General features: G+C 44.7%; 1 protein-coding gene across 2 annotated transcripts in view; it reads right to left on the bottom strand.

The window, feature by feature from the left end:
* DOCK1 (dedicator of cytokinesis 1) overlaps positions 1–23,425 on the bottom strand; it is a 271,299-nt gene that overhangs the window by 215,001 nt on the left and 32,873 nt on the right. The window contains exons 6-19 of one of the 2 annotated variants that reach the window (XM_050976529.1): positions 21,659–21,807; positions 18,474–18,609; positions 17,532–17,689; positions 16,762–16,843; positions 15,990–16,125; positions 15,612–15,684; positions 13,680–13,822; positions 11,400–11,525; positions 10,150–10,274; positions 9,769–9,867; positions 8,738–8,810; positions 6,889–6,992; positions 6,298–6,481; positions 826–923 (exon numbers count right to left, since the gene is read on the bottom strand). In XM_050976529.1, coding sequence (XP_050832486.1) covers positions 826–923; positions 6,298–6,481; positions 6,889–6,992; positions 8,738–8,810; positions 9,769–9,867; positions 10,150–10,274; positions 11,400–11,525; positions 13,680–13,822; positions 15,612–15,684; positions 15,990–16,125; positions 16,762–16,843; positions 17,532–17,689; positions 18,474–18,609; positions 21,659–21,807 — 1,686 coding nt within the window. The remainder of the gene's footprint in view (positions 1–825; positions 924–6,297; positions 6,482–6,888; positions 6,993–8,737; positions 8,811–9,768; positions 9,868–10,149; positions 10,275–11,399; positions 11,526–13,679; positions 13,823–15,611; positions 15,685–15,989; positions 16,126–16,761; positions 16,844–17,531; positions 17,690–18,473; positions 18,610–21,658; positions 21,808–23,425) is intronic. The other variant, XM_050976530.1, reaches the window with a different exon arrangement.

The raw sequence follows: 23,425 nt of genomic DNA, 5'->3' as shown, positions 1-23,425 counted from the left end.
GTGGCAGAGCCATGGCAGTGCTCAGCAGGAGCCACAGGCAAGATTCTGCTCCCAAATCACCCACCCAGGACAAAACCACAGCAAGCAGAACCTTCCTAAAACACAAATCTGTGGGACCCCACCCTCCCAGGAGGACAAAATCTGCATTCCCAGGTGCTGCTTGAAGTTACTTCAAGCTGAGGCTTCATTATGCTTCTGTTAAACCACTAAAAATCCCCTGAAGTAAGGGAACAACTCCCCAGGGTCACCTGTCCCCAAGAACATCTTTTGACACTCTTTTAGATTTGATTTATTACAACACCTTCAATAAAGTCCCAGCCTCCTCTTTTGCACAGCTGAACCTGTCTTTATGTAGCTCTCTGCAATCACTCAGTGGCCTTGGCAAATGTAAATAACTTGGCTCAGCTAAATGTTTCCAGAAGTGTTTTTTTAAAAGAAAACAACAGCAGCACACACTGGGATTGCATTTCCACATCCACAGATCAAAAATGCATTTAACATCACCACGTAAGACTTCCAAGATGGTCTAAACTTGAAAAGAAAAACACCTTTTCTTCATGTGTCTGTATATAAAAATTCACCAAAGTGCTAGGAAAAAAACAACCTAATTTTCAGAAATGTGCATTTGATGTGTGTTTGATCAGCTCTCAAACATCTGAAGTGTTCCTGGAGGGCAGGGAGAGGAGCATCAGCACCCTGAAGTTTGAGGGTCCTGGTTGCAACTTGGTGTGCAAATGAGTGCAGTGAGGTTGAGGGGGAAAGTCTGGGGAGCCTAAAATAAAGACACCTCAAAATCTGGGATTTTTACAGACAGTAACTCATTACCTTGACCACTTCACCACCATCAACCTTCATCAGCTGCTTCAAGTTCTGGTGCAACAGGCTCGTGTTGGATCTCCACTTCAGCAGTCCCAAGAGATCAACTAGGAATGAAAAAACCCAACAATTATCTCCTGCAGGCTCTTGCCTTTCCTCACTCTCCATCACCATGTGCAGGACAGAGTTTTATTTCCTCACTTCAGCCTTTCTCCCTGGACAAGGAGGTATTTCTGTACCCTCTGATGCTGCAGAAAGCTGGGACAATCCCTCTGCCCTGACAGAACTCTGAAAGGCTTTCAGAAAAGCAGCCAGCTTTTGAAATATCAGCAGGAAAATCTAGGCCAAGGAAGCCTGCTCCCTGGGTTTTTGATTTGCTGTACACAACAGTTGGGTATTGAGAAAAAAATGCCAAAATGAAATTAGTCAGCCACCAACACAGTCACATCTCCAGGGCAGTGACTGTCCCAGCATTAATGGCTCCAGCCTCTCTGCTCTCCCTGCTTAAACTGAAAAGAAAATAAAGCACAAGGGAGCACAAAGAGCTGCAAACTGACTGAGAGTGGGGCAGAGCTGGGTGGGGAATATCTGCCAGTGCCCAGGCTGCTGGGGGGCTCTGAGGGCACAGCCCAGACCATGCCAGTGGTGCCATCCCCAACCCTGCAGCCTGAAGCTGGTGCCACTCCAGCATTCCCTGGTCAAGAGGGGAACACAGGAGGCCAGCTCTCTCCATCTGCCTTGCAAAGCTTCCCTTAGGGAAAACTCCTGGGGATGAGCTCCCAGTGGGGCACCCCTGCAGAGCAGCAGCTCCCTGGCAAACACCAACCCCAGCCCTGGGACCCAGCACTGCCCACAGACCCCAAAACCCAGCACTGCCCACAGACCCCAAACCCCAGAACTGCCCACAGACCCCAAAGCCCAGCCCTGGGACCCACAGACCCCAAAGCCCAGCACTGCCCACAGACCCCAAAACCCAGCACTGCCCACAGACCCCAAACCCCAGAACTGGGACCCACAGACCCCAAAGCCCAGCCCTGGGACCCACAGACCCCAAAGCCCAGCCCTGGAACCCACAGACCCCAAAGCCCAGCCCTGGAACCCACAGACCCCAAACTCCAGCCCTGGAACCCACAGACCCCCAAAGCCCAGCCCTGGGACCCACAGACCCCAAAGCCCACACTTCTCCCTCCTTGGCCAAAGCAGCCTCAGGGGAAAGCTCTCCCCCATGAAAAGTCAGGTTTCAGCACAAAACAGAGCTCCCAGCAGCTCCTGCTCAGGAGGAGCCTTCAGTAACAAACTGAGCACAGAAATCCCAAAGGTCTTCTCCACCTTCAGTGATTTTATGGCTAATTTAAAGACCCACTACCTTCAGCCTAGCCCCTGGCCCACCACATAATCCATACTGTGTGAATTCTGCCCAAAATCACTGAAAACAGGCACTTCCTCATCACCTCTTTGCTATTCAGGCTTTCAAAGCAACCAACACAACATTTAGCAAGGCATGAATCTGCAGAGTTTATTGTGGAAATTATCTGCAGAGACTGAAAGCAGCTGCTATGCTTTTCTCAAAACCCTTCCATTTTAAGTAATAAATGGAATTACTTCTAGTGGAAAGCACTACAGCTCCCCTTGGGAAGAGTCCCCTCTGAGCAGCACTCAAACCAAGCCTTCCCATCATCTCTTTGTGAGGAGAAATCAAGAGAGTTTTACTCCATTAAAGCTTTAAAAGACTTGAATCCAAGTCCTCCATTCCTTTAAATACATCCTACAAGAAGTCTATAGCCTGAACCCAAAGTCTTAAAACTCAGCATTAAACAAAAAAAAAAAAAATTGCTTCTGGAAGCAAAGCCAAGATGCCTCCATGAGTTATCCAAAGTGTTTCATGGATATATTTATATCAGCTTTCCAGCCCTGAATTTGGCTGCAGTCTGACTTCTAACAAGGCATCAGCCTGACAGAAGAAATGATATGAACAAAAGCCAGCCCACGGACAGGCTCTGAGCAGCACCATGGATTGCCCCAAGAAAACAAACCCACGTGGGCTGCAGCGTGATGGCACAGCAAATGCTCCATGAATACACATTTGTGAGCACAAAATGTCACTGCAGGCCAGCTGAAAGGGAAAAATAACTCCCAGGCTATGGAGAAATGGCCACTGGCTGGTAATGCAAGCACTAATTAACCCCAGCAAAGCAGCAGCCAGGCACTAATCCCACTCTTTTCACAGGGCTGTGTGGCAAATAATGCAGAACAAGGATGTAAAACAGTGGTTTAGCCTGCAGGAAACAGCAATGATGGAGTAAGCCTAGGTCAAGTGAAATGTGAGGTTAGAAAACATCAGGAGGGAGAGAGAATGAGGGTGCCCAGAGCAGCTGGGGCTGCCCCTGCATCCCTGGAGTGCCCAAGGCCAGGCTGGACACTGTGCACCAGAGGGAGGTGTCCCTGCCATGGCAGGGGGTGGCACTGGATGATCATTAAGGTCACTGCCAAGCCAAACCAGTCTGGGACTCTGATTTCCCACTGCAAAAGGTTTAAACAAACACCCAGACTGAAAAGTCCCCAGCAGCAACTTGGTTTTCAAATCACACAAAATTATTGTGATTTCAAATCACACCAAATTATTGTGATTTCAAATCACACAAAATTATTGTGATTTCAAATCACACCAATGATGTGATTTCAAATCCACCAAATGATTGTGATTTCAAATCACACAAAATTATTGTGATTTCAAATCACACCAAATTATTGTGATTTCAAATCACACAAAATTATTGTGATTTATTATTCTAGGGACTGCATGTGAAGATGGTTCTTTTACAGGGTATTTAACAAATAGAAAGAAACAGCCCGAGTTCCTCCTTTCCTTAACCTGGATCTATGCAAAAGCTTCCCTACAGAAACACCCAAACTCTTCCCAAAGACCCTGAGTTCAGTTGGAGAATATTTCCCCTCTAACTAAATTCCCATCTGTTCTTTCAAATTCTCTGCCTTCTTAACATTTGATTTTCCAGTCTGTGTGATTTTTGTTTTAATTCTGTGCTTACATCTTCACTTCTTATGCCACTATAGCACTTCAATTTCTCCTATGTGTGTGTTGGGTTTTTCTAATTATCAACTGTGCTAAGTTCAATTGCTCCCAGTCCTGGTCTCCTTGGTTCCTCCCAGTCCTGACTCCAGTCAAGGAACAGCCACTCTTATCCAGAGATTTGAGTCCTTCAGGCAGAAGGGAAAACAGAGAAACTCTTGGAATAAGATTTGAGGTGCCCTGGATGCTTCCAACAGCAAACCCACAGGGACAGCACAGCCAGCTCTGCCTATTGATAACTGAACATTCTCCCAGCCAGCCATTAATGCAATTTCAGTTCTGTTCCCATCACCCTGAAAATAAAAGAACACCCTGGAAGTCTGGGAAGAGGCACCAGGAGCATTTCCTTCCACTGGCACTGAGGGTTTCTGCTCCTTCTCTTTGTCTTATATCATCACTCTTCCTCAAAATTAACTGCAAAATCCAGGAGAAGGCCAGGGAATGTCCTGCTTCAGTAAATTCTGCTCAAATCACCAAAAACTGGTCAAGTGTTAAACTGAGTGGACACCTCACACCATCACTCCCTCTCCAGTCTCAGCAGTGACCAAGCTGGTTACTTTGAAGACTTTTTCATGCTAAGGACATCGATTACTGATGGAAAAGCAACATTAAAAACTCACAGTTGACAGAGAACTGAAAGCAAGGGAGTGCTCAAAGAGCTCAGACACAAAAAAGTCTCTGCACCATCAAACACCATGCAGAAAAAGCCAGATGACTTATTCACACACCTTCAGAATTACTAAAAATAAGTCTCAAAGCCAGTTCTAAGACAGTTCTGGAGGATAAAGAAAGAACTATTACAGGTAACCAAAAGGAGAAAAACCTCCTTTGGCCCAAACTTTTTGTGAGGATATTACTGGATTTTTATTTACTTGTTTTTAAGGAAGTGAAAGGAAGAATATTAACCAACCATTTTACAAAGCTTAAAATCAGCTTCAGAAATCTCCATCTGAAAATCACTGCCAACTTTTAGATGAAAACTGATACTTGAGGGAGGAATTCAATGCTGATTTTTTTGTTTTGTTTCTTTTCTGCTCAATGAGATATGGTGATCTTGCTTAATAATGTCACAGTACTTTGAAGAGAGAGAAAAGTCTTTGGCAACTCCGAGGAAAAGTTTCCCAGACAACATAATTAACAGCAGCATTAAATAAAGATCAGGCCTTCAAAGCAAACAATATGTAAATCAAGCACCAAACAATGCTCAGGCTTCATTTTAATAGCAGTTCTGTGAAAGCCACATCAATATATTGATCACTGGGAAATACTTTTAACTACTAATGAGCACTAGGGAAGGCTGAAGGGAAAACCAGCAGTGGTTTCCCACCAAAAAGCAGTTGAATTCCAGATGTTGGGTCCTGCTCTCCAAGCCCCTGTGCTGCTGCTGAGCTGTGAGCCCACCTTGGCTGGGAAATCCTACAAGCACATCCCAGTTTTTTAGCTGAACAGCCTGCCAGGCTCCAAGGCTGCCAGACTGCAGTGGAGCTGATGTGCTCTGCATGTGAAACACCCAGGATGAGCTGGGAGAGCCACTGGAGAACAGCAGAGCCAAGCTGGGGCTGGAGCCACACTGAGCAGGGACATCCCCCTGGGCAGAGGGGACTCTGCACGTGGCAGTGTCCTCGTGGTTCCCAGCCAGCTCCCCCAGAGCTTCCTGAGTCACAGCAGCTCCTGCCATGACTCAGTCCCCATGGAATGACCCTCCCACACTTCCCAACTGGCTGCTGGTGCAGCCAGCAGAACAAGGGATCCATGGCAACCAGCAGGGAGTCACACACGGGGCTGCCAGTGCCAAAGGTCCCCTTTGGTGGCTGCCACCAGCTCCCCCAGCCTTGGGGTGCACTCAGCCAGGTGACAAACAGGACAAATGCACGGAATGCAAGGCTGGAAAGGAACACACGGAGCCAAGGCCACCCCTGGGAAGGTGTGGGAACATGAGGGTGACCTCCATCCTCCCCTAGCATCCCTCCTGCACCCAGGAGAGAACATCAGAGCTGTCCCCAGCCCTGAGATATGGATATGGCACCTGGGAATACCAACCCAGAGCCCTGGTATTACCTACTCCTGAGAGCAAACCCAGCCCCTCCCTCAGGGCTATTTTTCAGAGAGAAGTGAAATGGCACAGAGCCTGTTTCAGTGCATTCAGGGCAAGAGCTCAACTGTATGGGAAACAACATCCCTGGTTCCACTTCACTGGGATCCTTCTGGCTTTTCAGAGCCATCAACTGCTCTGGAGCAGTACAGAGAAAAGCCTGGATGGTTCACCCCCTCACCCACACAATGCCATCCAGCAAACAGCCCCATGGAATGGGGAGGGAGAAGGCAGCAGAGCCAGCACACAGATCCCAACCCTGCTGGGAGGAGCAGGAGCTCCAGCAGCTCTGGCCACTCACCATTCTGGGTAAGCTTTGTTGAACAGACCAGGGTGGAAATCTGGAAGGAGTCTTTGCTGATGGTGCAGCTCCCAAGGTTCTGCATGCTCTTGCCTGTGGCTGAGTGTCCCTTCTCCTCCAGCTCAATTTTTGTGGATGGCAGACTGAGATAGGTTGAGGCATCCTCCAGCTTCTTGGCCTCTGCCTACAGGGATGTTTGAAACACAGCAGGAGAAAATGTCCTGTCAAAATCTCGGTAACAAGAAAATTTTAACCTTTATACTGGATTTTCTTAGGTTTGGAGCCATCAAATGCATCTTTAACAACCCTAATTTGGCACTAATCTGGCTACATTAAAGCCAAAATGGCTCAATGGTTTAATTAAAAGGCTACAGAATTCACTTTGCCCAACCCACAGAAAACTCAACAACAGATCCTGCTGAAATTACAACATAGTCAAGATTTAACACTCAATCTCCCATATAAACCAGCTGCTCAGGACTTGCTGCTCAGTTTGATTTAACAGCAGAGTTCAAAACACATTGTCCAATGTAATTCTGGAACAAAACTCCCCAGAAGTGGAGCTTCCCTGCTGGGAAGTCAAAATTCTACCTTGTAAACTATAAGGTCATGCTCTCCATCCCTCAGAGTTGTCCCATCATATCTCATGAGCTTCACAAATGCCAGAGCAAATATTTTCTCAGATTTGTCTTTGGCTGTTACAAAAAAAAAAAAAAACCAATTAAAAAAAATCACCACATAATTATTTCTACAGTCAGAACACCTAAATCTCACAAACATGGACAACCTGTCAGGGAGTGACCACAGCAAAGATTCTCATGCAAATTAAGTGTATAAAACTTGGGGAAGTCTTCTAAAAGCAAGACAGAACCAAAAAAAAAAAAAAAGCCAAATGAATACATCAACAAGAAGCAGATGCTTCTTATTTCCATATTCTGTCTGTTCTTTTTGGAAAGCTTTATAAAAGCAACTTTTAAAAACAGAACAGAAATGTGATGCATTGAGAAAGCCCAGGATTTTAGGAGACTGGCAGTGTCTGGGAGCTGGAATAAAGATTAAACACCAGCACTGAGGATCCCATCAGAGCACAGAGCCCTGAGGACAGACATTTGCAGGGGGAACATTAGAAGCAAAACAAAAACTGGATCCATAAATGCAGATGAAGTGCCTCAGTATTTTGAAAGCTGACCCATTCTGCAGCCAAGAGGAACTAAAAAATGCAATCAGCTTCTTCTTGGTCAAATCTGTTGGCAAAAGTTTAAAACAACAAAGCAACAGATGAAGGAGAGATCACAAAGGAAGCAGAGAAGTAAAGCCAGAAGGAAAATGTCATCACCTTGAGAGAGCCCAAGGAGCCTGGGAGAAAGCCCTGAAAGAGCCTGAACTGCTCCTTGTAAGATTTAGGAGTGACCTCTTTTAAATATTTATGCTGAAAAATATGTGGCCAAACTAAATACTGGAGTCATTCTAATAACATTTTTGACTCTAATAACTTGTCATAATTATGCACAGAGTCATAATTCTGATAATAATGACACTGAATTTTGGAACATTGTTTTCCTTAAAAACTATCATTGTCTAGATTATTTCATTAATTTTCTTAATCCCAAAGTCTTCAATTACTGATGCTAAGCCAACTGTAGACTTTCACATTCCCATTTGTTGAAGATCTTTATTACTTCCTACATCTAAGATACAGAGTACCACAACCCTCTGAGTTATTAATGAAAAGCTTTACTCCACTAGGAACCTAGTAAAAAATTCCATTTATTTCCTCTGGGAAAAAAAATGGGCAGGGAAAGAAAAAAATCAGGATAGGTAAGAGTGAGGAATATGCAATGGGAAAAAGGAGCTGAGATATGACAAAGTGTCACAAATTTAATCCTGCACTAAAATCAAAGGCAAAAATCAGTTGGGGATTGGGAATGTGGGAATGATATTCCTGCTCCATGAATTCCCAAGACTGATGCCTTGTGAAGGCTACCCTGGAGCAGAGGCTGGGCAGAGTCCCAGAATGAAGCAGGGATTGATTCCAAGGATCTCCTCCATGGATCCACCCTGGGCAGCACCAGAGCCCAGCCAGGGCTGCACCCAAGATGACCCAAAATGGCCCCAAAATGCCCGGCCGGGCACGGGGTCTCTCCCTGGGATCAGCTCTGCTCCATTCCCACCTTGCAGTTCATTGTCCCAGCCCAGCTTTAGCCCAGGCACTCCCACCCTGCTTGTTTTTCTCTCTCCAGCCCACGGGGTTTGTGCTCCTGGGCTGGGATTGGGATCATTTGTCCTTGGTGCCCAGCTGGAGCAGGAATTGTTTTGTCTCCCTGCTCTGTGCACAGAGCTCACCATCCCATAATGTGAACCCAGACCCACTAAAGCAGCACAGAATGTGAAACACAGAAAAGCTGAACCTGATTCCTCAAGGAGAGGCTGAGTTACTCACAGTCCTGGGAGGATCTGTGGCGGAAGGTGAACCTCAGGTGGCTGCGGTTCACATCCTCGATGGGGATGGCAACCTGGCACCAGGGAGAGAAGGACATGGTCAGGGCAGCACCTTCAGCCTCCCCCAACCCACCCAGACATCTTGCAGCACATCCAAATGATCAGAGACAATCCCAGCAGCACATCCATCCTCAGCAGCCCTTTCTGTCTACAGGCACGACACGGCACCTTTGGGGTGAGAATTCTGGTGTGGGGAGCAGCTGCAAGGCCCTCGTGAGCACAGAGCCCCTGCTCCCACTGCTGCAGAGACTGAGTGGATTCCAGAAAGCCACCAGCAACCTCCAAACGTGGCAGCTGAAAGGTTATTACCCAGCAAAATGAGCAGGCTTAAAGCACAACCCAAACAGGGATGAGTCCAACACAAGGGGAGGAGAAGGAAATGATCAGATCAGCACCTTCAGCCTCCCCCAAGCCCATCCAGACATCTTCCAAATGATCAGTGAGTGACAGTCCCAGCAGCACATCCATCCTCTGCCATTCCAACAGGCCTCTTCTGTCTACAGACACAATAAGGCAACTCTGGAGTGAAAATTCTGGTGTGGAGAGCAGCTGCAAGGCCTTTGGAATAGATTTTATAAGGATTGCAGGTTTGCAATCTCCAAACATGGCAGTGGAGGGGTTATTACTCCAGAAAAATGAGCAGGCTTAAAGCACAACCAGCTCCCCAAACAGTGCTGAGTCCAACACTAGGGCAAATGTAGTTTAGCCTTAATATCCTGCTCTCCTCTAGGTCAGCTCCATGGAAAGAGAGCAAACCATTCCTGAAGAGGTGCTGGAGTTTCCCCACACCAGTCATCCTGAGCAATGGCTGAAATAAAATTCAATACGCAATAAAAGTCAAAGCCTTTCTTGGCTGAGCTATTCCTTGCCCTGCTGAACACAGGCACTGGATTTCCCCAGTTTTGTTTCCCACTGGAAGCTGTATTAATGGCACATGAACACCCAGAGAAATTATTCTAACAGTTTAAATACCTTTACAGTCTCAAACCAGCGAGGCTGCTTTACTTGGTAATAGATGACTGACTTGTACTCTGAGATGGCTTCATCACCAGCACCAGGAAAAATAACACTCTGCAAAAACAAACAGAAGGGGAAACGTTTGTGTTACTGAAACTCCACTCCTTCAAATAAGCAAAAAAGAAATCAGTGAAGTAGGTCAGAAGAAGAGAGAATGCTCCTCATGAACCTGGTACCAAAATGCATGAATCGATAAGGCAAGATGTATTTAATGATGACAAAAGTTTGGCTGAAAATAAAACCTGGGACCTTAAGCTGACAAATACAGCTGTTGAAAAGGCTTAACATGATATGTATCAAAATCAAAAAGCCCCCAGACATTAAATACTTTAATACCTCTAATCTCTTGCCATCTTCATCATAAACAGACACTGTGACTTCCACATTCTTTGCTGTGGTTTTACTGCCTTTGTCAAAATCTCCCTGCACCAAGGTGACATAGATGTCATTTCTAACATCTCCTGCAAGGGAAAGCAAAGCACAAAATAACCCACAATTCTCACAGTAAACCCAAGGACACACAGGAACAACGGCAGAACATTTCCAACACCACTTTTCCATTTATTTTATTTTTACACGACTCCTTTCAGTATTCACCTGAAAGGAGAAGTTTCAACACATTTACCCCATACAAAGGTATTTTGCAATTTAAAATATTTTAACAGCCTACAAGAGGTCTCTAATTTGTTACAGCAGGAAGAGGTTTGATGTTTTTGCTGGCCTGGGGGTTGTATTTAGATTTATGACTAAAAATGCTCCTCAGCTCCACCCCAATTCAACTGAAACTTCCACAATGAGCTGAGGAAAGAAGGGATTTCCAATAATTTGACGAGCCAGCACAGGATGCAAAGGAGGTGCTGAGGCACTGCCACCTGTGGAAGAGACTGTAAAACATCTGAGAGACATCTGGCAGCAGCCAGGGGGACCTGGAACTGGGCTGGGCTCTGGAAACATCTCATGGATCCCCCAGAGCCCATCCACCTCCAAAGGACACTGGAGGCTCTGCTCTTGCTCATGGCAGTTTTTATTTTGAGAAGCACCACGTTTTGGGTTGGTTTTCATGGATTTTGGGTTGTTTTTTGTTTTTTTTTTTTTTTGTAAACACCTGAACTGAACATGCACAGAATACATGTATTGTTAAAAAATGCTGTGGCTCTCTTTCAAATATATTATCCAGATCTGGTACAAACCCTAAGAGAGCTGCTATCTCTAAATCAAGCCTGTGCCTCAAAAATCTGCTTTGGATTCAGCACAGGAGAGAAGTTTTACATATGCCCTTGCTATGGGGATAATACAAAGTGTGTACTTTGTGTGCATTCTTTTTAACTGGGGAAAAAAAAGGGAGAATTTCCACTCTCGCTGGGATTTCCTGTCTTCTTGATGGTGGTGTGGCTTTATTTATTGATGCTGGAATTACCAAAGTATTTACATTTATTTTTAATTTTTTTTTTAACTTTTGATTTTTTTTTAATGCATACCATACCCTAAATTCATCTTTAATTATTTTTTCCTCCAAAACCTCCCACACATACAGACATTTAAAGCAGGTTAAAATATAACAAAGCAACATTAATTGAGTTCCTTACCTGGCATGATAATCTCAGGAAAGCCCATTTTCCGAGCCACTGCTGTTGACCTGTCCACTAAGTGTGGAAACTCTTTCCTAATCTGATGGATATCTCCTGGAAGAAGTTTCAAAGTCACCCACAGACCTGTTGTGTAAAAAAAAAATATAATTATGAAACAGCTGGGATTTATTCCTACTTAGTTAAAAAGATTTCTTTTTACAACTTGAAAAATTTAAAAACATTAAAATAATTAGGTACATTAAGATAACTGGTCTTCCTTTACTAAAAAAAAAAAAAAAAAAAGGAAAATATTTTCAAACACTCAACAGACCTCATCACTTCACACAAAAATATGAGTACAGCACACAGAATTATTTCTGGTTATGTTCCATGTTCTTTGTAATGAGATGTTTATCTTCCATGGGGAAAAAAGAGAAGGAGCAAGGATGATTTGCATGGAGAGACCCAAGGACTCCAAGCAAGCAATACCAGCAGATCCACGCCCCAAAGTGATTGATCACCACCCCATAAGCTGTTTTTACTGCTCTGAGCACACAAATCTACAGCAGCAGCTTCACACAGCTGATATTTTTCTGCTCAGCAGCAGAAGAAGCCACTAAAAAGCTGCTGCTTGCCAACTAACATCAGGCACATTTGTTACAGGAAAAAGAAAGATGCCAAAGTGAAAAAAACCCCATAAAAATAAAAAAGAAACCCAGCCCAAAGAAGCCTCCACTTGGTGAAGTGGCTGGCAATCAAGTTTAAGCACAAAATAATCACAGCAGCAATTTGCAGCAGAAAATCCTAAAATTAAAAGCTATGAAAAACACCCCAAAAATATTCATCCACGAAATAAATTGTGGGTTACCCTGTCAGGGAATTAACTGTACATTCATTCTGTGTACACTTGGCAGCTTCTCTTTTCCATGGTATCTCTGTAAGAGCTTCTGGGCTGATCTGCTGCCAGGGATGGCTCTGACAGCTGCTGCTTCTCTGAGCTGCAACTGAACCTGTCCTGAGTGGCTAAGGAACAGCTCCTGATCCCTGTTCTGTCAGCCTGGTTATTTCACTCTTTTTGAGGGAAATGAATCAAAGACACTGAAATGTTTCCTCCTGTGGGATACACACTGGCCACAGGTGAAAACAAGGAGGGGAAGCAGATAAAACTTTTCCTCATCAGCTCAAGGAGAATCTAAAAAGGTGGTTTAGGTAAAATTTTGTTGGCTATTGATTAGTGAAAAAAATCAGGGCAAAGTGTGAAGTTTTCCTGGGGTTTGGCCAAAAATGGAGTGATACAGATATTCAGAGTGTTTGGTGGAAACTCTGTATGAATCAGCACAACCCCACATGAACCCAGAATTCCAGAAAACATTGAAGCCAGCAAAGGAACAACTGGGCACAGACACATCATGACCATGGGATCAGACACAAAAATTCATCAGCCCAGGGCAGTGGCCTAGAGAAGGTTCCAGGGAAGGTTTCAGAGGGGCTGCCTGGCTCTGGCTCCCTCCTCACCTCCTGCCAGCTCAGGTCTCCTGGGGAAGGAGCAAAATGTCCCAAGTGCAGCTGCAGAGAGCAAAAATATGGGAAAGGAAGAGAAGGAAGGAAATATCCCTTCCTTCAGCATGGAGAGGTAGAAATCCACAGCTCAGGGGCACAAGAGGTGAGTCCTTGAGTCATCACCTCCAGCAGAGGATCTGCCATGGGACAGCTGGGGGTGGAAGGGACCTCTGGAGATCATCCAGTCCTGCCAAGGGGAGCAGGTGACACAGGAACGTGTTCAGGTGGGTTGGGAATGTCTGCACAAAGGGAAACTCCACCCCCTCCCTGGGCAGCTGTTCCAGAGCTCTGCCACCCTCCATGGGAAGTTGTTCTTCCTCATGGAACTTGGTGTGTTTTAGTTTATGGCCATTGCTCCTCATCCTGTCATGGGGAGCCACTGAAAAGAGTCTGGCCCCATCCCCTGACACCCTCTGGATGTATTTCTATGGAATAATGGGATTCCCTCTCAGTCTCCTCTCCCCAGAGTAACCAGGGAGATGTTCAGACCCTTGATCACCTTGGTGGCCTCCCCTGGATCCACTCCAGAGAAATATAAACACATCCAAGAGTGGAACAATGCTACAACATGCAGAGTCCACACAGGCCAGGGGAAAATTATGGGAAAGGGGGAAGAGCAGGCTGAGCCCTGAGGAATGGGGAAAGGAGACACAAAACCATTCAAACAATTTCTGATCCCAAAATCAAAACCACCATGAGACGAAGCAAATCGAGATGCCCAAAAAGAGCAGTACCTACCCTGACCCTTGTGGTTGACTTCTTTAGCAGCAATCACTTTGTTTATAACAGTCTGCAGGAAATCATTCTCCCCTGCCACCCTGGGTGAAAAACGGGATGATATGTTCAGCTGCTTGTGTCGAATGGCGTCATCCAACGCTAGCCTGGAGGATGCACATGACGACCAACACCAGGAGACAAAGGGGCACAGAAAACCAGAAGTCACAGTGACAAGGGAACACAAAAGATCGTATCATAGTTGTGACAGAGTATTTATTAGTCAAGGCAGGACAGAGGACAGGAAAGGTAACAAGAAAGACAGAGGGAGATCATTAATCAGAAGAACGCTGATCTACCACAGAGAGTGCAGCACACCTGTGAGGGCTCTGCTCCCTCTGGGACAGGGACAGTCCTCAGGGAGCAGGGGGAGCTCTCCCACCTGGGAGTCCCCAGCTACTCAGTGAAAACCCACACAGGCAGTTCTCTTTTCTATAAATATTGAAATAAAGATATATTCATAGCAGACTGGCCCTGCTCACCTCCAGGGTCACCTCTGTCATTCCACAGGTGGAGTGCCTGAAGGAAAAGCTCCCACCAATCTCACAGGGAAAAGGAGGAGAAGAGCAGACAACCCAACTCAGTGAACAAATGAGAAGATGGGGATGATAAATAAACAGCAGCATTAGGTGGCACTGAAATAAATCTTGCCAAGTGCTTTTGACAGCCATTGTGCTGGTGGCCAGTGAATGAATACGAACAAAGATATGAAAACAGAATTGCATGTGGTACAACAGAAACAAAGCATGGGATGAGGAGAAAAATGTGCCTCATATACACAGCCAGAGTCTATCTTGGAAATAACAACACCAGCATTCCCCCTGCCTTGGTTTCCACCTTATTCATGTCCTTTGGGATAGACTTTTTCAGGAGAATGTTCTCATTTATTACAGGGGAAAAAGAAAAACCACACTGTGCATCTTTTTAAAGCTCTGTGTATTTGTAACAGGAAAAATGAATCAGTGCTAATGGAGCAGAAAACTGGATGTTCCATTAGCACCCCCTCTGAAAGGTTCATTTTCATTGCATACTTCCAGACTGCCTAAAAAATAACTTTGTTGTTGTTTGCCACACAATAAATGTATGTTTCTCTTCCCCAAACCCCATTTTCCTTGAAAAATGGAATTGTACTTTGATTTTGTCATAAACAGCCCCTACCCCTGCAGGGCCTGCATACCTTGCAGTCCTCTCACCAGCCCTACACCTTCAAACCACAAGGACTTCCTGAATTATGCCTATTTCTCAAAACAAAGTTAATTTATATTTTTATTATGTCAGGCTTTTTTAAAAAAATATTATTAAAAGCCCATCTGAATATCCATTAGTGCATTAATCAAGGAATTTAGCTCCCATAACTATGTTTTGCCTTTTGGAACAGATGGTAGTCCAGCAATGGGAGAACAAAGCATCCATGTAAATTTATTATTTATTTATTTTTTATTTATTTATTTACTTCATGTAAATTTATTTGTCTTATCCCTTCTAGCTTTCCTCACTTCATGGAAGTAAAAACTTGGGATTTATGGATGGGACATGATCTCTATTGATCTCAGGCACAGCTAAACCAGCAGTGAACTTACTGTAAGCACTTCACCTCTTATACATTCTCCCCCTGACATCTTGAAACAAAAGAAAACAAGGTTGCAAAACTGGGAATGGATGTTTTAAACTCCAAAACCCCTAAAGTTTTTGGGATATCACTGTTGCGGCTAATGCAAATTAGCAGAGAAGATAAATTAACAATATTACTGAAGAGAAAATATCCCATGGAAATAAATTAGAAAAATAAATTAGCTTAAAATAAATTAGCTTAAAATATTAACTTTTTAAAAATAATCAAAGTTTAAATCTTGGTTTTTTGACTCCTGCTCGTTCTTGCAGCTGCTCCCTACTTACGGCTGGAAGGGGATGAAGTGCTGCTTGTCCTCATCATCAACCTTCCCATTAATGATGTCAGTAACATCCATCACTGCAAAGACAAACCAAGGGCACTGAGTGAACTCAGCAACGTGGGAAGAGGGAAACCCCCGGGGAATTGAAGCCACAGTGACTCAGAAGAGGGGTGGAATTCTCAACTGTGGAATTTCAGAGTTCTCTATGGAACAACAAATGAGCTTTGGAGTCTCAGCTACAGAAACCCTGCTGGGTACAGGATACAGCAACCAGTCTGATGGGATCTGAACCACTCTGAGTTTATACAACCCCACAGCAGTTCCACCACCCAATTTCCATGCAGGAGCTGAAGAGGAGATGGGGGGATCACCCCAGAGGTACCTGCCACCCCGAAGGGTCTGCGCAGCCCCGACGTCAGCTTCCGGGTGTTGTTGTCCCGCAGCTCCATCCTGCCCACGCGCACGATCTGACACACAAAACTGATCTTCTCCCTCTTCAGGTCCTTGCTGCCCAGGTCCTACAAACAGGACAGACATCAGGCTGCTTTCTCAAAGCTGAATTTCAAGTTCCATTTCAGCAGGCAGAGGCTTTGCTGCTCAGAATTTGCCTTTGCTGTGCAAGCCTCTAACAAAAAGTGCTCTCAAAGCAAAGCAGCTTTTCTAACAGTACTTCAACACCTTACTGGAGTTCTGTGCAAATTAATTCCTTAGGAGGTCAAACCATTTCTAGTAAGTTAAAAATGCACTTTGGTTTTTCCCAGGTGTTGAGAACATTTAGCAGCCACTTAGGAGAAATGTCTCATGCAAGCTTCCAGCAGCAAAGATTCCTGGAATGGTTTGGGTTGGAAGGGACCTTCAAAATCATCTTGTTCCCACCCCAGCAATGAGCAGGGACACCTTCCACTATCCCAGGGTGCTCCAACCTGGCTTTGGACACTCCCAGGGATCCAGCTGCTCTGGGCACCCTGTGCCAGGGCCTGCCCACCCCGCCAGGGAACAATTCCTTCCCAATATCCCACCTAACCCTGCCCTCTGGCAGTGGGAGCCATTCCCCCATTTCCTGTCCCTCCATCCCTTGTCCTCCAGGCCCTGCCCAGCCCTGTTTCCCCCTGCTGCTCCCTCCCAGCTGCCCCCACCCCAGGGTGCACACTCACGGTGAACACAGCCCGCAGGTTGTGCAGCCTGTCAATGTCCTTGGGGAGGCCACAGCTCGACCACCTCACCAGGTAGTTCTCACTGAAAAGAACATTTTGAAGACTTTTTGTTTAAATCACAGAGCAACAGAACCACAGGATGCTTTGGGCTGGAAGGGATCATGAAGATCATCCAGTTCCACCCCTGCCATGGCAGGGGCACCTTCCACTGTCCCAGGGTGCTCCAAGCCCTGTCCAACCTGGCCTTGGGCACTGCCAGGGATTGAGAATCCACAACCTCTCTGGGAAACCCCTGGCAGTGCCTCACCACCCTCCCAGGAAAGGATTTCTTCCTAATATCCCATCTAAATCCACCCTCTTTCAGCTCTAAGCCATTCCCCCATACCCTATCACTGAATGCCCTTTAACTTAAGCTGATAAAATCAACTTCAGAATTCACAGGAGACTTTCCAACCCAATTTCCTTACCCTAAGGAAACAAATATTGAGCAGGGAGCTGGCCTTTCCCTTAGTGCACACAATTTTCATCAAGAAAGCAGCTCCTCAGCAAGCAAGTGTGGGAATTGTGCAGCTCAGCAAGGGCACAGCCCTTTCAGGTGTGTTCCACTCTCAATTTCCATCTGCTCTGGGGGAACCACAAGCACAGCACAACCCTGAAACACGCCCCAGGTGAAGGGATCTGCCTGTGCCTTTCACAGAAATGTGACTTTGCTAAGCCCCAAAGTCCCTCAGTACCACCCCTGAGGGAGCACAGATAAAAATGGCCCTGACCTGATGAATTTGGATTCCAGGGGATCATACAGAGACATCAGAACTTCAGCATCTTCTCCTATTTTACACACGACGTTTTTTAAATTTACAAACAGAGCAAATGAAGGAGTGGCAGCAAACTTGGCTTGTCTGTTGATGTCAATATTCTGCTTCTGAGACTGCAATTGAAGAACAAAATAAAGTTTAACTTCGCCTAACAGACATCCAACAGCTGTAAAACTTTCCTAAAACCTTCCAGAAAGAAGAGGAGCTTTCCACTGAGTGTCTGCTCCTGTGATCTTTTTTCTGTTAAGTTTTATGACAGACAGATTTTCTGGATCTGCCTTGAAGTGCTGCACCATAAGGAAAAAGTTAAAATAAAAAAGAAGAGAAAAAGGAAGAAAAGATGTCTTCACTTATTAAGTAGAGAGAAACAAATGGAGAAGAAATAGAGCCTCAAATATACCTGAAAAAAATCCAGCAACACACAATAAAAAGAAACAGAAAAGTTCTTCCTTTTAAAAATAAGGATTTTGAACTGCAAAGGTGCTGACAATTCAAGACTGAGAAGGGCTTTAAATCTGCCCCTTTTATTTCAACAACAAGTTTTTAGGATTGGCATAAAGAAACCACACCAGAATGAGGATTTTAGTCTTTGTGATTCTCAAATGGAAACTCAAATGATGACAACCTAACTTACAAACCTCCCACATGCACATCTGATATTAACCTACAAATGCAGCTGATTTATTCATGCAGGTCTGAACCACAAATTCTACTAAAGCTTTTAAAGGATGAAAAAAAAAAAAAAACCCAGCCTAAGACAAAACTTTTTACAAAATTTTTAAGCCTGATAATTCTCCATAAACACATCAAATCCCTCATTACCAATGCTAAAAATAACAGTCATTCAATTAGTTCACAGCCTTGTGTTTGCCAGGGAAAAGCCACAGAGTCTCTCACTTTTTCCTCCTGCAGCCTCTCCTCCACTTGCTTGGAAGCTATTTCATGTGCTCTGAAAAGGCTGATGGTGCTGCTCTGCTCTGGGTCCAAAATGTTGCCATCTTCATCTCGAACCACCAGATCTAAATCCAGAATCCTAAACAAGACAGAAAATGTGTCTGTGGATTAACAGTGCTGAAAGGAATGCCTAAAAAGCACCTGCCAAATGTTCAACTTGCACACCTGACACGTGATGGAAAAGAAATTATCTGAGATGTGATAATGCAATTTAACATGTCAGCAACCTGGGGATCCAAGGCACTTATTCCCAGAGCACAGGGAGAAGGGATGGAAATGAAACAGCACAACAGCTGGGGAAGCAACTTCCTAAACAAATCAATTTGCCAGAGACTTGGTCTGCTCCTCTGATTTACCCAGCAGTCTGAACACCAGGTCCCACCACACACAGCTCTTGTCTCCCATTCCCAATTCATGTTTTACCCACACCCCACAAGACGAGGCAGAAGTTGTTTCCCTTTTTAAAGCAGAAGCCAGATCTCTGTCAGCAGGGTGTTAACATCCATAATTACCTTCTGCAGAGAGGAAGCTTTCTGCCACAATCAAATCCAGGCTCAGGAAAAACCTTCCACTTTTCTCCACATTTTCCAGCAGTACCAAGGGTTACAAAATCAGGTCCCTTCCCTAAGACTGCCCTTGGCACCTCCACCCCAACAAATGTGTCCTTATTTCCTTCTAGCTCATGGTCAGCTCTCCCAGTGGAGCTGCTCTAACTTTGGAGTTAAAATATGTTTGATCCACGAGTTAAATCAAATTTGCTGTGTCTGATAAGTCACCCAGGAGTTCATGATTTATCTGAAAGTAAATTCCATCTGGGCACAACCTGCAAGGACTTGGAAACAGGAGCTGTGGCACACAGAGGTATTTCCATGGACATGAGGATTCCTCCCAACCCCTGAGTGGGGTCAACACCCAAACCCTCCCAATTAACTGCACTGCATTAATTGCAGGGGAGACAAAGATCACTCAAGCTGCAGGGTGGAGGCTGCAGATTTTTAAGCTCTGCTCTGGAGCTGGACCCAGCCACCACAAAACTCTCCAGCCTCCCCAGAACATCTCACTCCCAGATGAATTTTCTGCTGAGAAAATGGTTTCATCACTGAAAGCAAACACAAAAGCAGCCAAAGTTGTCTTCTTCCTCCCTACTACTGTTCCCTGGACAGCAGCCACAGCAGGAGAAACACCCACAGAGCACTGGAACTGTCAGAGCCCTTCCATGGGAGAAACTGCCTGGGCCAGGGGAAAAGCTCAGAAATTCAGGCAAAGTCTCATAACCCAAACTACAACACACCAGTGTTTGCACAGGCTGTCAAAGGAGTCAAAGCAAACCCTCCTTTGATTCAATTCCTTTGTTTCAGCCTTTAACTTGCAAATGATGCTTGGGAAAAAAAAAATCTGATTTTTTTTTTAAATAAGTGTCCCAGTTACAGATATTTGCAACAGACCAAAAAAAAAAAAAAAAAAAAAAGGCATTTTCACAACAAAATTACCTGACCTAATTTCAGAAAGATATTAAAAATACAGATTCCTAAGTCCATTTTTGCTTCCACAGTTATTCTGACAATATGCTGCAAAACTTCTGTCTGTATTTACAGAAAGAAAAAAAAACTTATTTACAAATCACTGTTTCCCAAGTCAGGAAAGGCTAGGACATGATTAGGACAGGAAACACTTAGAATTATTTGGGCTGGGGCCTCAAAGGTGACCCAGTGTTTATAAAGCAGAACATGAATTCATTCTGTCTGGATCCTAAAATCCCCATTCATGCTCCTTTTAGGCAAAATGAAGGGTTTAGGGTTTTATTAGGAACATATGTTATCTTTCAGTGGTGAGCATTTACTCAGAAGTTCACATTCACCTCCCTCCTGCACTCCCCAGAGAACCTTCTGATCACTTCATTAGTCCATCAGAACATTACAAACACAAAGCACAGCACAAGATGTTCCACTGGACTGGAAGGCTGAGCATCTGGAGGTTATTCTGAGCAACTTCTACCAACTCCTTGGGCAGATGGTGAAATCCAGCAGCCAAACAAATAATCCCCCACAACATCTGGGTAATTGTCTGCAGAGGTACCACTGTCCACACCTCAGACTACAAATGATAATTACTGACTGAATGCAGTTAATGATTAGTTTTTTAATTTCTTTTTTTTTAATCACAGCTTTTGCTGATAAAGCACATGAGCAGAAATACTGTAAGACTGGCAGTTCTTAAGGATTTAAACAAAAATAAATGAAATATGGTGAGATATCTGCATCACAAAGCATTGAAAGACTGGGTTGGTGCAAACTTTCTCACTGCCCAGGTGTGCAGGACAAGAGAATCCCACACAATGGGCAGGACTGAAGGGAGCACTACATGTTTTGTCTCTCAGTATTCAAAACACTGCTTCCAATGATGAGGAGTAAGATTTGATTCCTCATTTTTGATCAAAATGCAAAATCATAATTGTACAGACAAGTTATAATCTAAAACTTGTATTTACAGAAATTAAAATGTCTTTAAACCCAGCCAACCATCTGGGGAGAGAATACATCTGAATCACTGAAATATCCAACACAAGCAACCTGCACTGCTTTTTGGGGCAATATTTCCTTCCCAACTTCCACTCTCTTGCGCTAAAGAGCTCCTTTCTTTTGTGAAATCTCCCTGCTCATCTCGTGCCACCAGCTGGATGCTGTGGGAGGAGAGGAACCAAGAGCTAAATGGTGCTTCTGAGCCAAATCCTTCAACATCACATTACAGCTGAGTGGCTGGAGGGCACAGGCAGCTGGTGGTGCTCAGAGGGTGACAACTGTGCCACAGAAGCAAGTGGAGTTTAAAATTCTATTTTCAATACTTGCACTTTTGAATTGGCCTGAAAAAATTACAGCTTCATACCACTGTCAAATTGATGATACCATCAAGAGAGAGAGATGGATTCCACTTTACATATTACACTTTAAAGATGCTGCCTCAACTTCAATCTTTATCTTGCTGTAACAGAAGTGTGAATACACAAATATTTCATCTACAGCTCCAGGGGGAAAAAAAAGAATCCTCCAACAACTCCCTGACAGCTGATGTGTCTTACACAGGCTGATCTGGATTCAGGCAGAAAAACTTGGGAAGTGCTGCTCACAAACCTGTTGCCATAATCAATTTTGGCAGTCACTTTCTTCTTCAGCTCCTTGAGCTCGTCTTGGGGCAGGGTCCCAGAGAGGATTTGGGATCTCCACTCGATCAGGTCGTAAATCATGTGCCGGACGCTGCGGAACATCTCCCTGTTGTCCTGCTGTGGTGGGGGAAAAAATGGGGGAGAAATCAGCTTTGAAGGCTGGGCACACACAGGATAAATTGCAATTATCAACAGGAATTCCAAGGGTAAGCTCTGGAACAGGAGCCTACCTTCCTACAGCACAGCACACAGAATATTCCGAGGGCTGCACTCAGCTTTAAGGAGTTAAGAGGTGTAAATGGTTGGGTTTGTGGTATCTGAAAACTTGGGTCATGCTGTTTGCAGACATCCAAGGGGAAATGTCCTTTTATTGATTCCCAGGGTAGCTTTGTTCAGTGACCCTCTGCACTGAGCAGAGCAGGACTGGAAATGGCTCACTTTCAACAGATGGGAGAATCCTTTCTCTGCCTGCTTAAACCTCCACAACAACACTTGAAAATCCCTCTCTGGGCACATCAGTGCCATACAAGTCCACAGGTAACTTTTAAAGGACAGTGAAACACCAGGAAAGACCTAAACTTGACAGGAAGTTAAATAACTCAAGTGTTTATAAAGCCTGGAACTGTGGATATTAAATACTGCCAGCAGCACACACAAACTTTCTTTGGCAACATTCAGCTGAGCTAGGAATAATTCAATAATTACAATAAAATTCTCCACTTAAAAAACAAAAAAACAAACAAGGAAAAACTGCAGAAGATGCAGGAAAAGAACATAATGACTCCAAGACTCTGGGAAAAGGATATCTAACTGTGAAACTTAAAGACTTCAGTCTGTTCAGATTATCCAAAGCTGGCTTGATTATAGTGGGAGAACCTCCACAGAGAGAAAATACTCATTATTAAAAGCTCTTTAATGCAGCAGAGAAAGACACAACAGGAACAAATGGCTGGGAGCTAAACACAGACCAACCCAAATGGGGAAGAGGTTCCTGATTTTTGAGGCTGCAGGGAATCATAAAGCAGAGAGATGGGAAACACTCCACATCCCCTGCTCTCTGCAAACAAAAAACTCAACATCCATTCAAGATTTGAACACAAACTGAATCAAGGCATAAATGTGGCCATTTAACGGGTTTGGATATGCAAGACAGGGACAGCATGGAACATCCCTCAGGCCTGCAGACTGCCCAGTCTAAAACCAGTTATCTCCAGTAAACCAAACCTGCCCTGACTGCCTGCTCTTGGATTCAAAGTTATTAGCAAAGAACTAAAGTATTGTTTAACATGGAATCATGAAATGGTTTTGGGGGAACCTTAAAGCCAAGCCAGTCCCACCCACCAATTCCACTGTCCCAGGCTGCTCCAAGCCCCAGCCCCACTTCCCACCCTGGAAGGGTCCAAGGCCAGGCTGGACACTGGGGCTTGGAGCAGCCTGGGATGGGGGAAGGTGTCCCTGCCCATGGCAGGGGGTGGCACTGGGTGGCATTTAAGGTCCCTCAGAAGCCAAACCATGCTGGCATTCCACAGCAGTGGAACCGAGGGCAAAGCTGTTCCCAGTGCCCTCGTGAGCTGCTGTTCCTCCTCCTTTATTTCTGCTCCTTCCCTGCTCCTCACCTCACAAACTCCCTGCTATTCCAACTCCTTAAAGCTCTCTCTTCAACACATAATCTGCTTCTTTTCATAGAAGATATTATCCTTCATCTTCTCTATTGCCACACTACATCACTTCCATT

This window comes from Serinus canaria, chromosome 6 (genome assembly GCF_022539315.1).
Source record: "Serinus canaria isolate serCan28SL12 chromosome 6, serCan2020, whole genome shotgun sequence".
In the NCBI taxonomy this organism is placed as follows: domain Eukaryota; kingdom Metazoa; phylum Chordata; class Aves; order Passeriformes; family Fringillidae; genus Serinus; species Serinus canaria.
Note: the sequence above shows the minus strand (reverse complement) of the source record. Positions and strands in the feature narration are given on the sequence as shown.